Source organism: Anguilla rostrata, chromosome 3, assembly GCF_018555375.3.
Source record: "Anguilla rostrata isolate EN2019 chromosome 3, ASM1855537v3, whole genome shotgun sequence".
NCBI lineage: Eukaryota > Metazoa > Chordata > Actinopteri > Anguilliformes > Anguillidae > Anguilla > Anguilla rostrata.
The window spans coordinates 18,259,654-18,276,678 of NC_057935.1; the positions used below are offsets into that span (position 1 = coordinate 18,259,654).

The 17,025-nt window shown below is 41.5% G+C and overlaps 1 protein-coding gene across 1 annotated transcript in view; it reads right to left on the bottom strand.

Annotated features, from left to right (window-relative positions):
* Positions 1-16,266: 16,266 nt before the first annotated feature.
* ahr1b (aryl hydrocarbon receptor 1b) overlaps positions 16,267-17,025 on the bottom strand; it is a 51,353-nt gene continuing 50,594 nt past the window's right edge. The window contains exon 11 of the mRNA XM_064326630.1: positions 16,267-16,945. Within this exon, the coding sequence (XP_064182700.1) occupies positions 16,790-16,945 (156 nt within the window). The 3' untranslated portion in view covers positions 16,267-16,789. The remainder of the gene's footprint in view (positions 16,946-17,025) is intronic.

Consider the following 17,025-nt stretch of genomic DNA (forward strand, 5'->3'; position numbering starts at 1 on the left):
AAAGAATTATATTTTAAGATGTTGGTGTGATGTTAACAGCATAACTGGCTTGTGACGTCATCCCTTCCAGGGTGTTTCCTCCCTATTTTCTTCATCCAGGAGCTTGGGTCCTTCGTGCCCTTTGGCTTGATGGAATTTTTAAGTGACCAAAACAAAGCCCTGAAACAGTCCCCAGGCATAGGCTTTATTGTGCTTTTCGGTCTGTGGTGGCCTATGGAGGACGCAGAGGCAAGTCTGACCACAGAGGGGCTAAGCGGAATTCACTTTCCTCCTGCAGTCAACGTGGGGGGTAAATGGCGCTATATCAAACGAGAAGCCACGCTGGCAAACCCAGATGACCACTGAACCTGACAATTCGGACCAAGATGGAGAGAGAGAGAGAGAGAGAGAGAGAAACAAGAGTGAGGGAGAGAAAAAAGGGAGCAAAAAGTAGAGAAAAATAGCCGTGAGTGAAAGGTCAACATGACGATGTGATGAATCATTTATAAATATTTAGATGACTCTGTTGGAGAGATGGACAGGCGTAATTAAAGACATAGGACTCATTTAAATCCACCAGGGTCACGTAGTCCGTCAAGGGGGTACAGCACGTTAGTGAAAATATGTTTGTCTGATTAAACAGATATTAGTGGGAACCCAGACAAAATTATGTTCCGTTTTATTGGAGTTTAATTACAGACATTGAATCATAGTTTTTGAAACAAGGCTCAAAATCAGGGTCCATGGCAAATTCACAGAAACTTTAAATACATTTTTCACAGTTCATTGCAATTCTTTCAATCAATGATTCATTGAAAAAGGATGGGTCTCAGTAAATTTATGGTATTAAAATCAAAAGACCTGTGTTATGATTTTCACTGTCATATAACTTTCAAAATGCCATGAATTTGATTAGGCCCTTACTTGCAATCGCTTCCTCAAACCTTAATGCTGGACATTAAATATACCTACTCCTTTCCCAAGAGTATATTTCTGGTCTGAAATAAAACTATTCCCCCTGATGTGTTTTTTGATGACAACTATCATATCTCTTGCATTGCTGGACTTCAGCCTGGGACACCGTGGTAATTACAAACTTATTATCTCACTATGCTGTCCATTCCTGTGGTTAGCAAAGCCTGATGGTGCTAATGTTTTAAAAATGCTGATTATCCTGTCATGAGAGCCTGAAGCATCCTAAAATCCACTTTTCTGGCTGGGTCCGTGTTAAAATTCTCTGCTGAATCTTTCTGTGATGTACAGGCAGGGTGGACAGAGATGAGAGCAGAGTGACTCCCTCACAAAACTGATCCAAACTGACATCCACTCAGCCTGTCCCTGACGTTTGCCTCAGAAAACCCCAAATATTACTGCCCCTGCTGCGATTGCTCCTGAGAGATGAACTTTTCATGAAAAGTGAAAACCCCTTGGGGTGCTGATACTTCTGATGCATATATGTTACAGAGAGAAAGAGAGTGTGTGTGTGAGAGAGAGAGAGAAAGAGAGAGAGAGTGAGAGGGAGAGCGAGAGAGAGAGAGAGATACAGAGAGAGAGAGAGAATTGTTGTGTAGCCCAGCACGCTGTCTGGGTACAATAAAAATAGAAAGAAAAAAGAAAAAAAGACAAATCTACGATGAACTCAGATTCCGTGACTTGAAATATCTGGGTGTATTCTCACTTTGCACACTACAGGTTCAGACTAATGTTTTTGGACAGCAGAAGCGTAGATGTGAAATTTCTGAAGTGAACAGAGAGAGCTCTGACTACAGCTAAGACCAAGAAAAGCCTGTTTTAATTGCATTGCAAATAGAACAATGTGAGTGTCTGTCACTCTTCCTTCTTCTCTTTCCTGTGAAACCTATCATTGTCATGACACCGGGATGATGTTATTGTCCTTTAGGTTGTACTGCTTTGCCAAATCCAGTCTTATTTGGAATGTTGATGCAACAGTGCCCAACAATGCGTCCAATTGTTTAGGTTTGTGCCCGCTATCCCTGCTCATGCACCAGCTGAAATGGGCTCCATCCACTACACTGAGACACATTTCACATTAAGCGCTCAGTCTCATACATCTGGGAACTACTACTAATGATAATAATAAGGGTTTACAGCACTCATATACCCCCACAAAGCTTTACTCAAGTAACAGAACATTAACAAAACATAGCTCCTAGAAGATTATGTGTGAAAGTATTAATTGCTAGTCAAATAGCTAGTGTTTCCAGTACAGATCTTTTTGCTGTCTATTTTAGAAAAATAAATAATAAGACTCACAATAAAAGATAATGCAAGTCAGTCCATCTTGCAACATAACTTTGAAACTTCCTTAGTATTAGCATTAAACAATAAACGACTTTTTCGTTTGTGTTTATGTTTGGCACCAATCAGATGTGAAACTGTCCGCAAAGCCTGGGAGGAGTCTGCGCAGGAGTTCAGGGAGTGTACCACTGGGTGTCCAGACAGAACAGTCTGTTGTGCGTTGCACAAATATGAGTCCGGACAAAGGAGCTCTGTCTTCTATAGAGGTGTAGATTACCGTCCAATAAGACAGGCAGATGGAACGCCATCACCGGCGAAATATGAAGATCTCTGAACTTGTTACCTTCTTCAAAATAAGAAAATAACTCAAGATAAAAAAGAAGACTGCACCTTTGAGCGGCACAGCGATTTTATAAGCATGATATCTGTGATCTCATCAGCAGCAAGAACTGAAAGGCCAGATTAGATTTCGCCAAAAAATACAAAGGTGAGCCAGAGGAGTTCTGGAACAAAGTATTATGGGCAGACGAGACCAAAATAAACCTTTACCAAAATGATGGAAAGCCAAAAATGTGGAGAAAGGAAGGAACAGGCCGTGATCCAAAGCACCCCCCTCATCTGTGAAATATGGAGAAGCTAGTATCACAGCTTCGGCATGTATGGCTGCTTCTGGAACAGGCTCACCTGTTCTCCAGTGATGATGTAATGGAGGATAGCAGCAGTAGGATTAATTCAGAATTATGCCAATCGATGCACAAAGAAATTCCTCCAAGCATATCGTATTCATAGCAGTGAAAGGCATTTCCAAAAAAGATACCAAACATTTGGTGATGTCCATGGGTCGTAAAACTATACACAGTTACTGCATTTAATGCAACCAAATATTAGACATTTTTGCTTTGATTTACTTTTAAGTCTTTTCAGTGCATCTGTTAACTTTTAATTATTTACAGCTGAAAACAGGGGGCTGAACACAAAAACAGCTGCTTCTGTGACATGGTAAATCATATACTGCCTGGCCAAAAATAAAGTCGCCTTTTGGATTTTTTTGGACAGCGCCCACTGTACAAGCCTCTGGAGGCAGTGTTATGATCTGGGGTTGCTTCAATTGGTCAGGTCTAGGCTCAGCAATGTTATGCGGCAATAAAATGAAGTCAGCTGAGTACCTGAATGTACTGAATGACCAACTTATCCCATCAATGATTTTTTCTTCCCTGACGGCACGTGCATATTCCAGGACGACAATGCCAAGATTCATTGGGCTCAAATTGTGAAAGAGTGGTTCTGAGAGCATGAGGAATCATTTTCACACATGAATTGGCCACCAGAGTCCTGACCTTAACCCCACTGAAAGTCTTTGGGATATGCTGGAGAAGACTTTACGGAGTGGTTCGACTCTCCCGTCGTCAATACAAGATCTCGGCCAAAAATTAATGCAATTCTGGACGGAAATAAATTGTTGTGACGTTGCATAAGGTTGTCGAAACGCTGCGACGAATGCACGCCATAATCAATGCTAAAGGTGGTCCAACGAAATATTAGGGTGTGCAACTTTTTTTTCTTCAGGCAGTGTATATGAATGTAAATACCATGAAATAAAAGCTGGTTGTCTGTACTTCATCATTTGATCCCAATTGGAGGGGACTGTATACAGCTCCTCAACACCTTTTATAACAACTGAAATGCTTCGGCTAAGTCAGGCAGAGAAGGTCCAGCACTGGCAACCAAGTTAACGGGCTCCAGGACACATTTTCCAATATAGTAAGTGTTGATAAAGAAGAGCATGTTCTAGGAACAGGATATGGATCAGGAAATGGGTGTGTGTGTGTGGAGGAGTGACAGTGGATGTTTTATGACTGCTGTCCCTGTGCCAGATTTAAAACCACTCTGCTGTCACTTTCAATCAGGTTCAAGTCACTGGCCCGGGAGGCCTTCTTCCCTCCGTCCTTCCTCTTCCTTTCCCTGCCTATTCCTCTGTTGGAGTTGGAAAAGGTGTCGTGGGCAGAGCTCGGCGTATCCTGCTGAAGGTTCCCGATTAGAGCAGAGCTGGAAGGAGCCCAGCCACATCATGATGGTGATTAACTCCAGTTGGGTGGCCCTGATGGAAGAATCCACAGCCTCAGAGCTGCTCTCACGGTCTTGGTTCTTAATACACCAGTTGTCCACCTTCTGGGATTTCACAATTAACCACAAACAGGGAACCACCCTGTCTGCATATTTCTTTCATTTATTCTCCCCTTTAACTTTGTACATTGTCATGAAAGGGCAACTCTGATCTCCCTAAAAATCAAAAATCTCTACAATTCATTTTGTTTAATGGTGATATATTGTGACACCGCACGGTAAACTGGACCTTTTCCGTTTTCCTGACGATTATTTCTGTTGTTGAAAAGCATGGAATGAATTTGTCAAAATACTTGTATGCCTTTTAATAAGGATGGCAAAAAAGCACTCAATGAAGGATGACAGTACATTTTCTTTTAGTACTTTTAGATTTTCTTTTGTTTGTTGCATATTTTAGTTTGAACAGTCATATATAAAATCCCACAGCAATTTTATTTAATGATCTCAACAATTTGTTGTTGTTAGGGTTACGGTTAGTGACAATGTGCCTCCAGGCATTAAATTAATATTGTGCGTGTCCACACCCTAGTAAAGAAAAATCCCAGGACCCTGTAGGATCTTTAAAGATCATCCAAGGATCCTACTTAGGATCAAGATCCTTGACAAGATCCTGGCTGCAGGTAGGATTCTCTCTCAAATATCCCGATGAGACAGCGGATCCCAGTGAAATCTTATGAAGACGCAGGATCCTGTGTAAGATCTTAAGTTAATTAATATGATTGTGTAGGATAGCTATAAGGTTTGCTTTGTTTAGATCTTGATTTGGGTCTTGAAACATGCTTGATAAACCATTTCAGAATCCAGAAATTATCCTTAAAGATTTTTAAAGATCCTATTCCAGGATTTTGAACTATCCACCCAAGATCTTGATAGGATTACACACAAAATAATTGTGCTCTGTTTTGTCAGAAAAAATGCAATGAATCCAACAGCTGTCCCTGACAACCATTTATTAGTTGATTGTGTGTGTTTAACCTCAAGTTCACCTTAGTATCATTAGGTCAAAACATATTTTGGAATAAAAATGAAATTATAAAAATTTTATGATAAAGCACATCTTATCTCCATAATTTATTTCCCATATAGTATGAGTAAAGGTGCAGTAATTCCATCAAGCCTGTTCCCTCAGAGCAATATTATCAGCCACCTGTGACCCACAAATTTGTATTTCTTTTTTGATAGTAACCATATGCCTGCACAGAGGAGAGAATGATGGAAGAACATTCAGGAGGGAGTATAACATTTAGCAATATAAATCCTACATGAAAAAATAACACCTGTTTTTCTGAGGCCCTACATTGTTAAAACGCATCCAAGGATTTAAGTTTAGGAAAAACATGGAGTGAAAGAACTGGATCAAGTTTCGTGTCCAAGACGTCTATTGTGTTTTTCAAAGAAAAGACACAATTTGTATCGAGAAAAGCCATCGGTTTGGAAAACTGTAACAAGCCGCGACAATAGAAGGTTGTCTGCAGCATAAGGATAAATTGTGAATTTGCTTTGTGAAACCAAAAATCCTTTATCCCAAAATGTTCCACCAGGTTTGCATCGGACTGCTTCTTATAAAGCTGTGATGTGATTGGATACACTATGAAAAGTCAGCTTCAAAGATTGCAACTTGGCGTAAATTTTCAGCTGTGCCAAGCTTAGCGTTTCTGCGAAGTTGGGAATCAATGCTTCTTCCCTAGGAATTTAATGGTTGGGTGCCGTGTTGAGCGCATTGACGCTGATCCTGTGCAAGCAGCTTAAGGGTTCGACCAAGATGTTTAAAGGCCCTAACTCTCAAGATATTCAAGGATCTTGGGAAGATTTAAATTAAGGATATTGGCAAGATCCTAATTAAGATTTTAACCAGGGCAAGAATTATCAAACCTAAAGAGTTTTCTGAAATATTCTATATTAGTTCATTGGTTCTTTTCCTGAGGACAAACACACTGATAACTGGAAATAACCAAGTCATCTCATTTTTTAAAATTCTGCAAATGGCACATTCATTTTTGTATAACAGGAAGAGTTCATCTGAAATTTATTTTGCTTGTAATGAAATCGGTGGGTGCATTAAACCATTTTATGGCTCACCTTTTTGACTCAAAACCCTTTCATTTTCTACTGTATATGCCAAATCACATAATCTGAATTCAGATTCAGAATTTTTCCGGACTTAGTCTCAAGTGGCCACCCAGGAAATGTACCTGGGGTACATTCAGTGAAACAATTCCCCTGGGTGTTGATAAAATACTAGCTGGCTCTTTTATGTGAGTAAATTTCTAACTCCGCCCTGTGCAGTCACTTTTAGTTATGTCATTTTAATTGTTTGTGTCGGAGAGGGGTTACATGTGCTATTCACATGTGTGCAGAAAAGTATAATTCATCATTACCCCGCTTGGAGTACTGGTGGCTAAACTAGGATATCAGGGGCACAAAATCTTGAAAGCACAACATCTCTCGGATGAAGGAGTGAATTGGAGCTGAACGGAGCTTTTAGTTTGGGGGATTTTAGTGGGACAAAGATTGAGAGAGTGCCTCTGGTCAATGTCTCTTGACAATGTGTGCACTTTCTTCCCTTCATTGTGACCTTCCGGTGGAATCTCTGTGTGGACTGCAGCAATCGGCCAACTCCGTACAGTGGAGCATGACAAAGCAGTGACCAGAATATCTGGGGCACTGAAAATGGGACTCCAGACCGCTAGAATAGAGAATCTTCAATTCTGGGAATGCATTAGGGGAGGAGAGATAAAAAGCAACCGGTGATCAGACATACAGGCGAACAACCTCAAAAAGAACAAAGGAAGATGCTAACAGTCGAGTGAACTAACAAACGCAAAAACAACACTATAGCACGTACAATCTTCACAGATGTTCACCGCTGTACTGTGCATGTCTAGGACAGCCACGCAAACATCATGCAAACAGACCACCCCCGCACGTGCTCTTTGACATTTGAAAGAGAAATGCATGATTTGGGGCTCAGATCCACGCTGAAGCAGATCTGCCAGCGCTGTATCCCCAGGGCAGGGCAATAGACTCAGTGCACTGGAGTGTTAACTCAGGGATGCCCAATCAAAATATTATGAGTGTGTTTCCTCCTTACGCTCACTGTTTATACTCCCTTCTGGCAGTCTAGCAATCACAAAGTCGAGTGAGTCTAGGTCACCCCATTATAAAGAAAAACAAAAAAAGAAAGATTCTCTGCGGCAGCCCACTTTTTAAAGAGCCGTCGTGGAAAAAAAAAACTCTGTTATTGACCCTGTTTCATCTGTAGAACATTGGACGAGTGGGGGGGGGGGGGGGGGTCGGGAGGGAGGAGGGGAGGATGGGGGGGAAGTGCTTTTCTTGGAAAGTAAATGCTGCCCTTGCTTGGGAACTTTCCAAACCTCTCTTAGAATCAATAAATGTCCAGAAAAGACAGGAAGAGAAATACCCTCAGTATAAAGAAGAAAGAGGTCCTGGACCTAGGGTTGTTTAGACCAGAGGGTTGATGTGCACAGATCTTAGAAAATCTCATTAAAGGCCAACAATGTAACAACATTGGCTGAAAATCAGATGGTGCAACGTGCATACCTAGTTACCCATCTCTAAATCTGTCTGTTCTCTGCCCTAACACCCACCGCCACCCGCCCCAGATTTAGGGGAGAACAGGTTGTTCACTGCATGTGGTTCTGGGGGGATCTGGGCAGAGGAGGGGGGGGGGTCATGTTAATATTTGATGGCATCGTTCCCTTGCACATCCGCCAGGGTTTTCCACCAAACCTCTGAGCAAACCTGTTGTGGCATATTGACACAAAAGACAAGCTAAACTTCTGCCCACTGTTACATGTCAGCTGTCATTCTGCAGCCCAGGAAGGTTAGCAGCCAAGCCGCAATGTAACATGCTCACCAGGCCAAAGACCACCAAGAGAGAAGAATGACCTTAAAATCAAAAATAAATATAAAAATGGAGGGCATTTAATGCTTTTATTTTCACCATTTGTATGTTCTATTCTTGTGACTTTAATAGTTCTTATGTTTAAAATGTGTGTATCCATGTATGTGCATGTGTTTGGCTCTGTAGTTCTAGTACTAGAAATAACTGAAGTGATGGCACGTTAGCCATATCATAGTTTAAAAAAGTCATAAAAAAACAAAAATCAGTATTTACCAGAATAAGATAAATGCAGCGTGTGTTCATTGTGAGACAGGATGGGAAGAGACAGTTCCTCCTCCACTGCCAAAAAACATTGAAAAATTCAGAAGCTGCAGTAAAACTGGGCAAGGAGGACAGGCTGCCCTGTTTTGGGGAAAACTACAGCAACAAATAGCTGCTGAGGTGCTACATTAATCTATATGATTTTACTGTAAATTTCACTGCAGTGAGTGAAATTGTCATGTTTCAGGAAAGCTGAAGCACTTCTAAGATTCAGAAGGGTTTTTTATTCAGTTCTAAATCGTTAGCCCATTACTTCTATACCGCTAAGAACCTTTTTACCATGGGAGCTCCACTTTCAGTGGGGTTATCTTATTGTTACTGATATTTTTATTGTTTTTATTCCTCAGTAATAGAAACTGTTGCCTGTGTTTTACAGTAGGTTGTTTCAGCTGCACGTTTCTCACTTAGACCCCCCCTATAGCCTGGGCTGGGGCGACGGGCAGGTCAGGGTTCCACGGAGCCCCCAGCATCACTTGTCTTTGGAAAAACACTGTCCTTGAGTTACCATTCAGTGACAGCCCACTTGGTCCCATACTTTCAGACAGAAGCCTAATGGACACCAAGCTCTTACCTGCCCAACCCCAGGACACCGTGGACCCCTGCTGAGTGTGTGTGTGGGCGGGCGGCGTATTGACTAAAAGCACATTTGACAGAACGTCACAGAAATGGGCCAAAGCCCCATCTGAGATGGAGGTCTGTCTCACAGAGTGTGGGCAACAGGCAGGCTTTCACTCGGTGTTACAGAGTTCTTATGGATTTATTGTGCAGGTGGCAGCAAAGATCCTGCTCTGTTGCAGCACATTACACTGTTCTTAGAGAGATCTCCAGATGTGTTCCACATGCTACACTGAAAATGCATTCTGGGTAAATTTGGGCACAATGAGAATGGAAGGACACCATTTCACACCTGTGTTTAACAGCCCTGAGTATCAGCTATGAATTCCTTTGAGGATTGTGTTTTTTTTTTTTTGCTAATGTTTTTTCAGCTGTTCAACTTTTATTTCTTTTGGAGTAGACCCAGTATGTTTAATGATCCTAGAAAGTAAAAGAAGACGGTCTTAATGGATTCTCTGCATACTGAAATTGAGCAGGCCTCTCGAATTTGAGAACCATCAGCTGTAAAAACAGCCGTTAAAAAGCCGGGCTGAGGCCACTCCGACGGAGACGAAACAAAAGGGGCACGCTGATGAAAGGAGTGACCTCATCTTCCCTCTCCTCTTCTGTGTCTCCGTTCTGTGCATTCTGGAGCCGAGAGGCTGGTGTGAGCACTTAGCAGGGTACACCCTTCACAGATTCTCCGCGCTACTTCCAAGTTGTAAGTTTAAAAAAAGCAGCGATAGTAACAGTGAATTAGCACCGTGGAAACAGGGACCTGACGCTCTATTGGCTCCCGTTACCCAGGTGAGGAGCACGGCGTAAGACTGCAGCCTCGCGGACCTCTCGCGTTTGTTTCTGTTTGATATGATAAGTTTGTTTTCTGCCTCATTGAGAAACGGGCTTGCATCAGAATCAATGCTGGCAGGAATGTCGAGAGAAGGGGGCGTTCATGTGTGCAGGGGCAGAAGTAATCCGCACTGACAGTGCATGTGGTGCGGGACCAGCAGAGAGAGGGGGAGAAAGAGAGAGGGAGGGGGAAGAGAGAGATAGAGAGAGTGTTTAAAGCTGGGTGCAATACAAATAAAAATAGACAAAAAAAAAAAAAGAAAAAAACAACTAGATGATCAACTCAGATTCAGTGACCTGAAATATCTGGGTGTATTCCCAAGCACTTTGCACATTAAAGGTTCAGATGAATGTTTTTGTGCTGCAGTGTACATGCAAAAATGTGAAAATTGTTGAAACTGCTATAGGACACTCCCACATTTCATGAAAACAAGATGATTGTATTTTTGAAGATAAAATAAACACACACACAAAAAAACCTAAATGCAAACAAAACAAGAACTGCCATTTAAACAGGCCCCACACAGTACTACAGGAGAGCCAATGGCTATTTTACACCAAACAGATTCTACACAGTACTACAGGACAGCCAGTGACTGTTATAAAACATGCAAAACATTTTTGCACTGTTGCCAAACTAGGACTATGCAGCTCTGTTTGTTTACATAGATGGTAAAGTCTGGTTTGGTACCAGTAAGCAAATGCACAGTCAGTCTTAACCCTATTTTACATGAGTGGTATCAAGGTAGTAATTGTGTTACACTAGTGCAATGCTGTAGGGCATTGATTTTAAACAAAGCTGGGGGATCGAGTGAAACACATACACACACACACATGCACGCACACATACACACACACACACACACACACACGCACACACATACTCCACTCCCAAGTGGCCCTTGAAACCAGGTCACTGTACTCTCAAGATTGCTTGCTGAACTCCCCTGCAAAATTGCTTTACTTACATTTGCCATTAGGGAAAATGGCATGCACTGTATGAAGATGCTTTGAATATTTAAATCCATTTCTACATGATGAGCCATTGTGTATGTTGGTGAGGTACAGCAGCAGTCTTTTAATGGCAGTGACAGCGGTTTGCCATAAATGAGCATGCTTCAATGCCAGGTCTGGGCCAAGCACATCATGTTCCATTACCGACCGGTGCTCTGGGGAACTACAGTGCACTGATGGGGGCACAAAGTCCCCCTGCTGGGGTGTATCATACAATTTCATCCCTGTCTGTATGTGGGCCAGTGAATGGACCAAACATATTCATGTGGACCATTAAAGTTGTAAACAGAGTCCTGGGAAGGTGGGTAGTCAGTACCCCCCACCCCACACACACCCACACACACAAACATACACACACCACATGAGTCCAGTGCTGAGATGATAGAGAGCATTAAAGATTCAGGAGCACTCTGGCATATTTTCATTTTTGAACAACTGATAAAACCAGGGAAGCGGGGTATATTGGTGTCAAGACTCTCTCATTGGTACTATATTCAGGACATGGATTATCTCAGCCAAACACAAACTCTAAAGAACACATTACCTGCAACAAAAGAGCACTAGTTTTCTCTGAGTTATTTCTAAATTCTGTGAATTTTCCGGGAATACAGCATTAATGAGTCAGACACTGGAAAAAACTTTCAAAGATTACCAGGAAATGATGTGTGTGGGAGTCATATTGAGAGAGAGAGAAAAAGAAAGAGAGAGAGAGAGAGCAAGAGAGAGAGACAGACAGAGAGAAAGAGATGTTAGCCTCCATATTTACATAACACAATTTACAAGCAAGCTGAAATGGAGATGTTTTTTGGAGAAGATACAAGTGATTAAAAGCTCTCTCAATGGGCTGACTGGAATTTGCCGAGCATGTCCAGAACAGTCTTCAAAGTTTTCCATGAGCTTTCCTTGGACAGCGGCTGTTTGGACAAGCTGCCGTTTGTAATTCCACCAAACTTCCATCCCAGTGAAAATCTCATCCCGGGAGATGGATCTGGGGCACTGTACAGGACAGCCTGGCTACCGGGGAAGGGGGTGGGGGGGTTGTTCCTCTCCAAATGGGAACTAACAGACCATTATTCCATGATTACTTAGGCTCCGTCTCAACCCCCGGGCCTTCTGAGTGTTAGGGAACTTATTATTACACCTGTTTCATTTTTTAAAGGTATGGAGGCTGGCCTACTCTGAATGCTTAAAAATGAAAATGAATGGGGGGATAAAAGACATGGCAGCTGATAAAAAAAGACTATGACTGGACTAGGTAAGAGAAGCAAAGGCAGCCACAAGGGCACGTGGCAGAGTAAGTGAGAAAAAGAGTCAGAAAAAAGACACACAAACATGGAAAGGGAGAGAGAGTGAGATCGACAGACACAGGGGAGCAAGACAAAGAAACAGAGGGAAATAGACACAAAAGAGTGAAAAGTGACATAGATGGAGAGAATGAGGGGACCCAGCAACAGAGAGGGAGAGAGAGGTGTGAAAAAGAGCGAGAGACAGACAGCACATAAAACAGCCACTCAGAGCCAGAGCTGAGAGGCATGATGTGACTCCTCTCTCTCTGTTCTGGGTGTGATAGTTTTTTTTTGGTTGCCAGCGTGGAGCAGTGATATTAATCCGTGTTTGTTTTTCGCTTGTGGCGCTTGCACTCGCACATTGGCTGGTGTGAAAAGGTACGATCGATGAGAGATAGATAAAAGCACTATCAGGGGAGCAGGGACCCTAACAGGGGCATCTGGGCAGTACTGAATTAAGGATGGCAACCTGCCACTCCCCCCCCCATTCTCGTAGGACCACAGTTGCAAGTGAATGTCCCAATCTTGTGTCTGCTGAGTAAAAAAATAAATACTTCTTATCATTACTATCTGTGTTTGTGCCTTCATAGCTGTATTGCTGAATTAGCTATTAGCAGTGCCTTTTAAGCAGGACTTGCACTACAGTGTCTGCCTTGGTCGGACTAAAACAACAGAGTCTTCGCGACACCATAGAGCGATGACATATTTAGCATCATGTGACTGCTGTATTATTACACATTATATTATTTTGGTGTATTAAACCAAACATTATGGTTCTAGGTTATCATTAGTTATTTTGGGCTGGTCCCTGAAACCTGGGAAATGTAGGTTTGAGCCTTGTCTGACATTTGCTGACTAGAAATTGGAGTGGAGGTACGGATACAACAGCTTTGATCCTCCAGCTGTATGGTGGCGTAATCTGGGGTGCCAATGCCTCGCAGCAATTCAGGAGGTGCCCAGAAGTGACCTCAGCACCTATGAATGTGCAATGTGTGTCTTTTAGAGTGTAAAAAAGCCCCCGGAATTCCATGCAAGTGGATGATCTGAGTGCACAAGATCCAGCTGAAGTGTTCCTTCTATGGGTGAGAGGCACAGTTGCCTGTTAGCAGCTATTTATTTCTCCATTACACAAAGTGCTTTGATGTGATTGCACAAGTCCTTTATTTGAGAACATTTTAACAAGCAGTCAAAAGACATATAGATCAAATTGTACCTGTTTCCTTTAATTTTTACATCTAGAATAACCTTTTGTGTTAGCATATTAAAATAAATTGAAGGTGTGTTTAAAAAAAGATTTAAACATTGACAAAACGTCATTTCTAAACGTAAAACATTAAACGCTCCAAAACGAGTCTTACCTGTATGGCACCATTTTCTTTATATCTAAAGTGTCAAACCTTTTTTTCAAAACATGACTTGGAAATGATACAGTACTGAAGGTTATCATTGAATAAAAAAACAATCCATCTATAGGCCTACATGTAGTTCCAAAGAAAATAATTAAGTAGCAGTGCTTTTTGTTCTTTTTTTTAAATAGTGCTTTCAACAAAAGTAATAAAAATCACTTTTTAGACTATTTACATACCTGTACCATTTCACTGATTGTCAGTTTGCTTTTTACATATCATTTTGATCTTGATGTCATTGTTAAATCTCACATATCTCACATATAAGAAACATCTCTACATAAAAAAGCAAAAAAAAAAAAAAAAATACAAAAGGCAAGCCTGGAGACACAAGACTGGTTGTGTTGATTTGCCATATTTCGTCATGGTAGTGACAATAACTATAACAACTAAACCACCACTCACCACCTTCAAGATGAAATTATGACAGCTTAGAACTCCTTTGCATTATGCACAACACATTCAAAAATGCATGAAACTAGAAGAAACTACAGAATCTCATTAATGACAATTCACTCTCGTTTTTTGGATCAGTGCATTCACAAGTCTGAAAGTGAACCGTAAGAAGAGGTCACATGATGCCCTCCACCACAACCAACCAACTGCAGTGCTTTATCCGCGATGCTTCAGATGGACCCCATTGAGAGAGTGAGGGCCAATGGGGTCCTTTTCAGAAAATAATAGCCATAAAAAAATGTTCAGGGAAACTGAACCATTGAAGAAGGTAAAAAAAGAAAGAAAAGAAACTGCTACGATGAATTAAACATTTTTCAGATCACAGTTCACAGTTTTGATCACAATTTGTCTTGATACAGTTACCCATAGAACTGTAACTACCTGATAATGCACTCCAATCCAATAAGAAAAGTAAAGAAAACTCAATAGCCAAAAGAAAAGGCTCACGGTCAGTGCGTTTACATGCACAGTTGAAATCAATCTATATTAATAGCTCGATTTGGCCAAAGATGAGATTTAATTGGATTATTGTCGTTGTCCAAGAATCGATTTATTGACTGGAGGTGTGTCTGACGATGACTTCTTATAAATCCTGCTTGTCGCAACTTTTTTGAATAGTTTGCCATTCCGCGTTTTTCTTCCATCCATGTATTTTAGGATATTTAACTCCTTTAGTTGCGATAGCATGAAGATGGTCTCCTCGTCCGTCCAGAAATGTGTTTTTTTCGCCATGATACTAGGGAGGGCAAAATAGAGCTTTAGAATGCTGCCAGCAGTGTATGCGCGTGAGCTCGACAATGCATTTCTCACAGAAAAGGTTGTTTGTCTTTGTCGCCTTTTTTTTTTAGTTCATTACAGTGGTAACAGAAGTGACAATAATTAAGTGGTACTGTGCTGTTAGCCTTTATTGATCGCCGTACAAGGTTAATGTAAAGTAGCTAGCACAATGGGACAGCACTAACCCATGCAAATGTACTTTGAATGGTACTTGCTCAATCGAACGGTAAATGTGAAAAACATTCGATTATAGTCAGTGGCACCAAAATTTTCTGTCACACCCTCAATAAACGGCAAAAGTCCCAGTATAAGATTGAATTAAATCTTTTAAAGTTATATATTTTCTGAAACATTATCGATTCCGCTTGGCCACAGTAGTTGCTATGTAAATTACGGAACATGCGCAGAATGCCTAGGCCTAGTAAATCAACCCCCAACCGCATTATCTAGGTATGTTAGTCCGACTTTGAAAAATTCAAATTTGTACGATTCAGTCGGACTATAATGTTTACATGATTTTTAAAAGTCCAGTTTTAGCCGGACTAATACAGTAAATCGACTTTTTCAAGCATCATGTAAACCCACTGACTGCTTCCGCTCTTCAATCTTGATTATGGTAAAACTGAGATTAATACTGACAACAAGAGGGCTGTGATCACAAAACTCTCCTAAAATTAATTATTTATTTAAATGATCAGACTTTTATATAAGAACATCTCGTGTGGATCGTCAATTGGTGTTGGAACTGAATTCAACATTTACAGCAAAAAGCCATGAGGTGCTGATGTATTCATAAAGCCATGAGGTGCTGATGTATTCATGAATCCCAAGGCATCGATTCAGTAAAATGTACCAAGAATACACTGAGGCAGCTGCCCTTCCAATATGGATTTACGCACACTTATCAGACCCACCTCCCACTTCCTTCAACGGTTCTGTCTGTGTCGTTTCACTTGATTTAGACCATAACTTTCCACCCTTATCTACCTTTGGCTATTCTACAAACAACAAAAAAACAAAAGCACAGAAACCACATTTACAGTTGTACTGACTCTGAACCAAAATGTAGCACGCCACACAGAAATCAGTTTCCCGTAACCTTGGTTTTCAGATAGACTAAAAAAAAGACAGCTCCCTGAAATTCATCACAAATCCAGTATTAAAAAAAAAAACTTTTGGGGCTTTATGTCTAATCTTGTGAATAAATCATTAAAATGCAAGTACAAAAAAAACAAAAACATTTGTGCTGAAATCACACTTTTGTTTCAATGGCGCCTTCCCCCCCACCAACCCCTCCCACACCCCACGCCCCCTACCCCCCACCCCCCCTCCCCTGGGTCTCTCCTATGGTAAAATGAAGAATGGTTGCCGTTAGATACCTTAGCATAGCGCAACACTTCAGACAAAAAACTGGATTTTTAACAGACTCGCTGGGGGAAAACACAGGTTTGACAGCGTACTATGGGAATTTTCATGATTATAACCCTTTATGTGAAAATACTGCGCTGATTCACTCTCAAGAAGCCAGCTGAGGAAACATCAGACACCATTCCTCGGTCAGCCTGAATAACTGCATCAGTCCTCCAAGAGAGAGTCGATGCTTTTTGGATGAAGAGAGAGAAAGAGAGAAAAATGACACCCAGGAGAAAGCGAAGACGATGGAAAGGTGTTTTTTTAGAGTGCCCTGGTCCTTGTGAAGGCCTGTTCTTACTGTGCAGTACACAGACTTACCCTGAAAAGTTTCAAAACATAGTCCTACCCTACGCAAAAACAGAAAAATGGCAGGAAAGAAATGGAGAAAAAATCTCCAAATAAAACAGAAGAAAAACTTGAATTGTAATTTTGTCCCCTTGCCGACCTCAGAGGTAAAATCCAGATGTCCGTGGGTCTGGAATGGGAGGTACCTCGGGGCAGGGTTGGGTGGCATCGGTGGGAATGGCGGCATTCCCATTGGGCATGATACAGTTTCCGGGGTAGGCCATGCTGCCGCCATTTACCATGCAGCCGTTCTCCATCTGAAAAAGACGAAAGGGAGCACGCTTGTGTCAAACACGTTACGTTGATCCTGCCCAGCATCCAAGTCAACGTAGAGAAT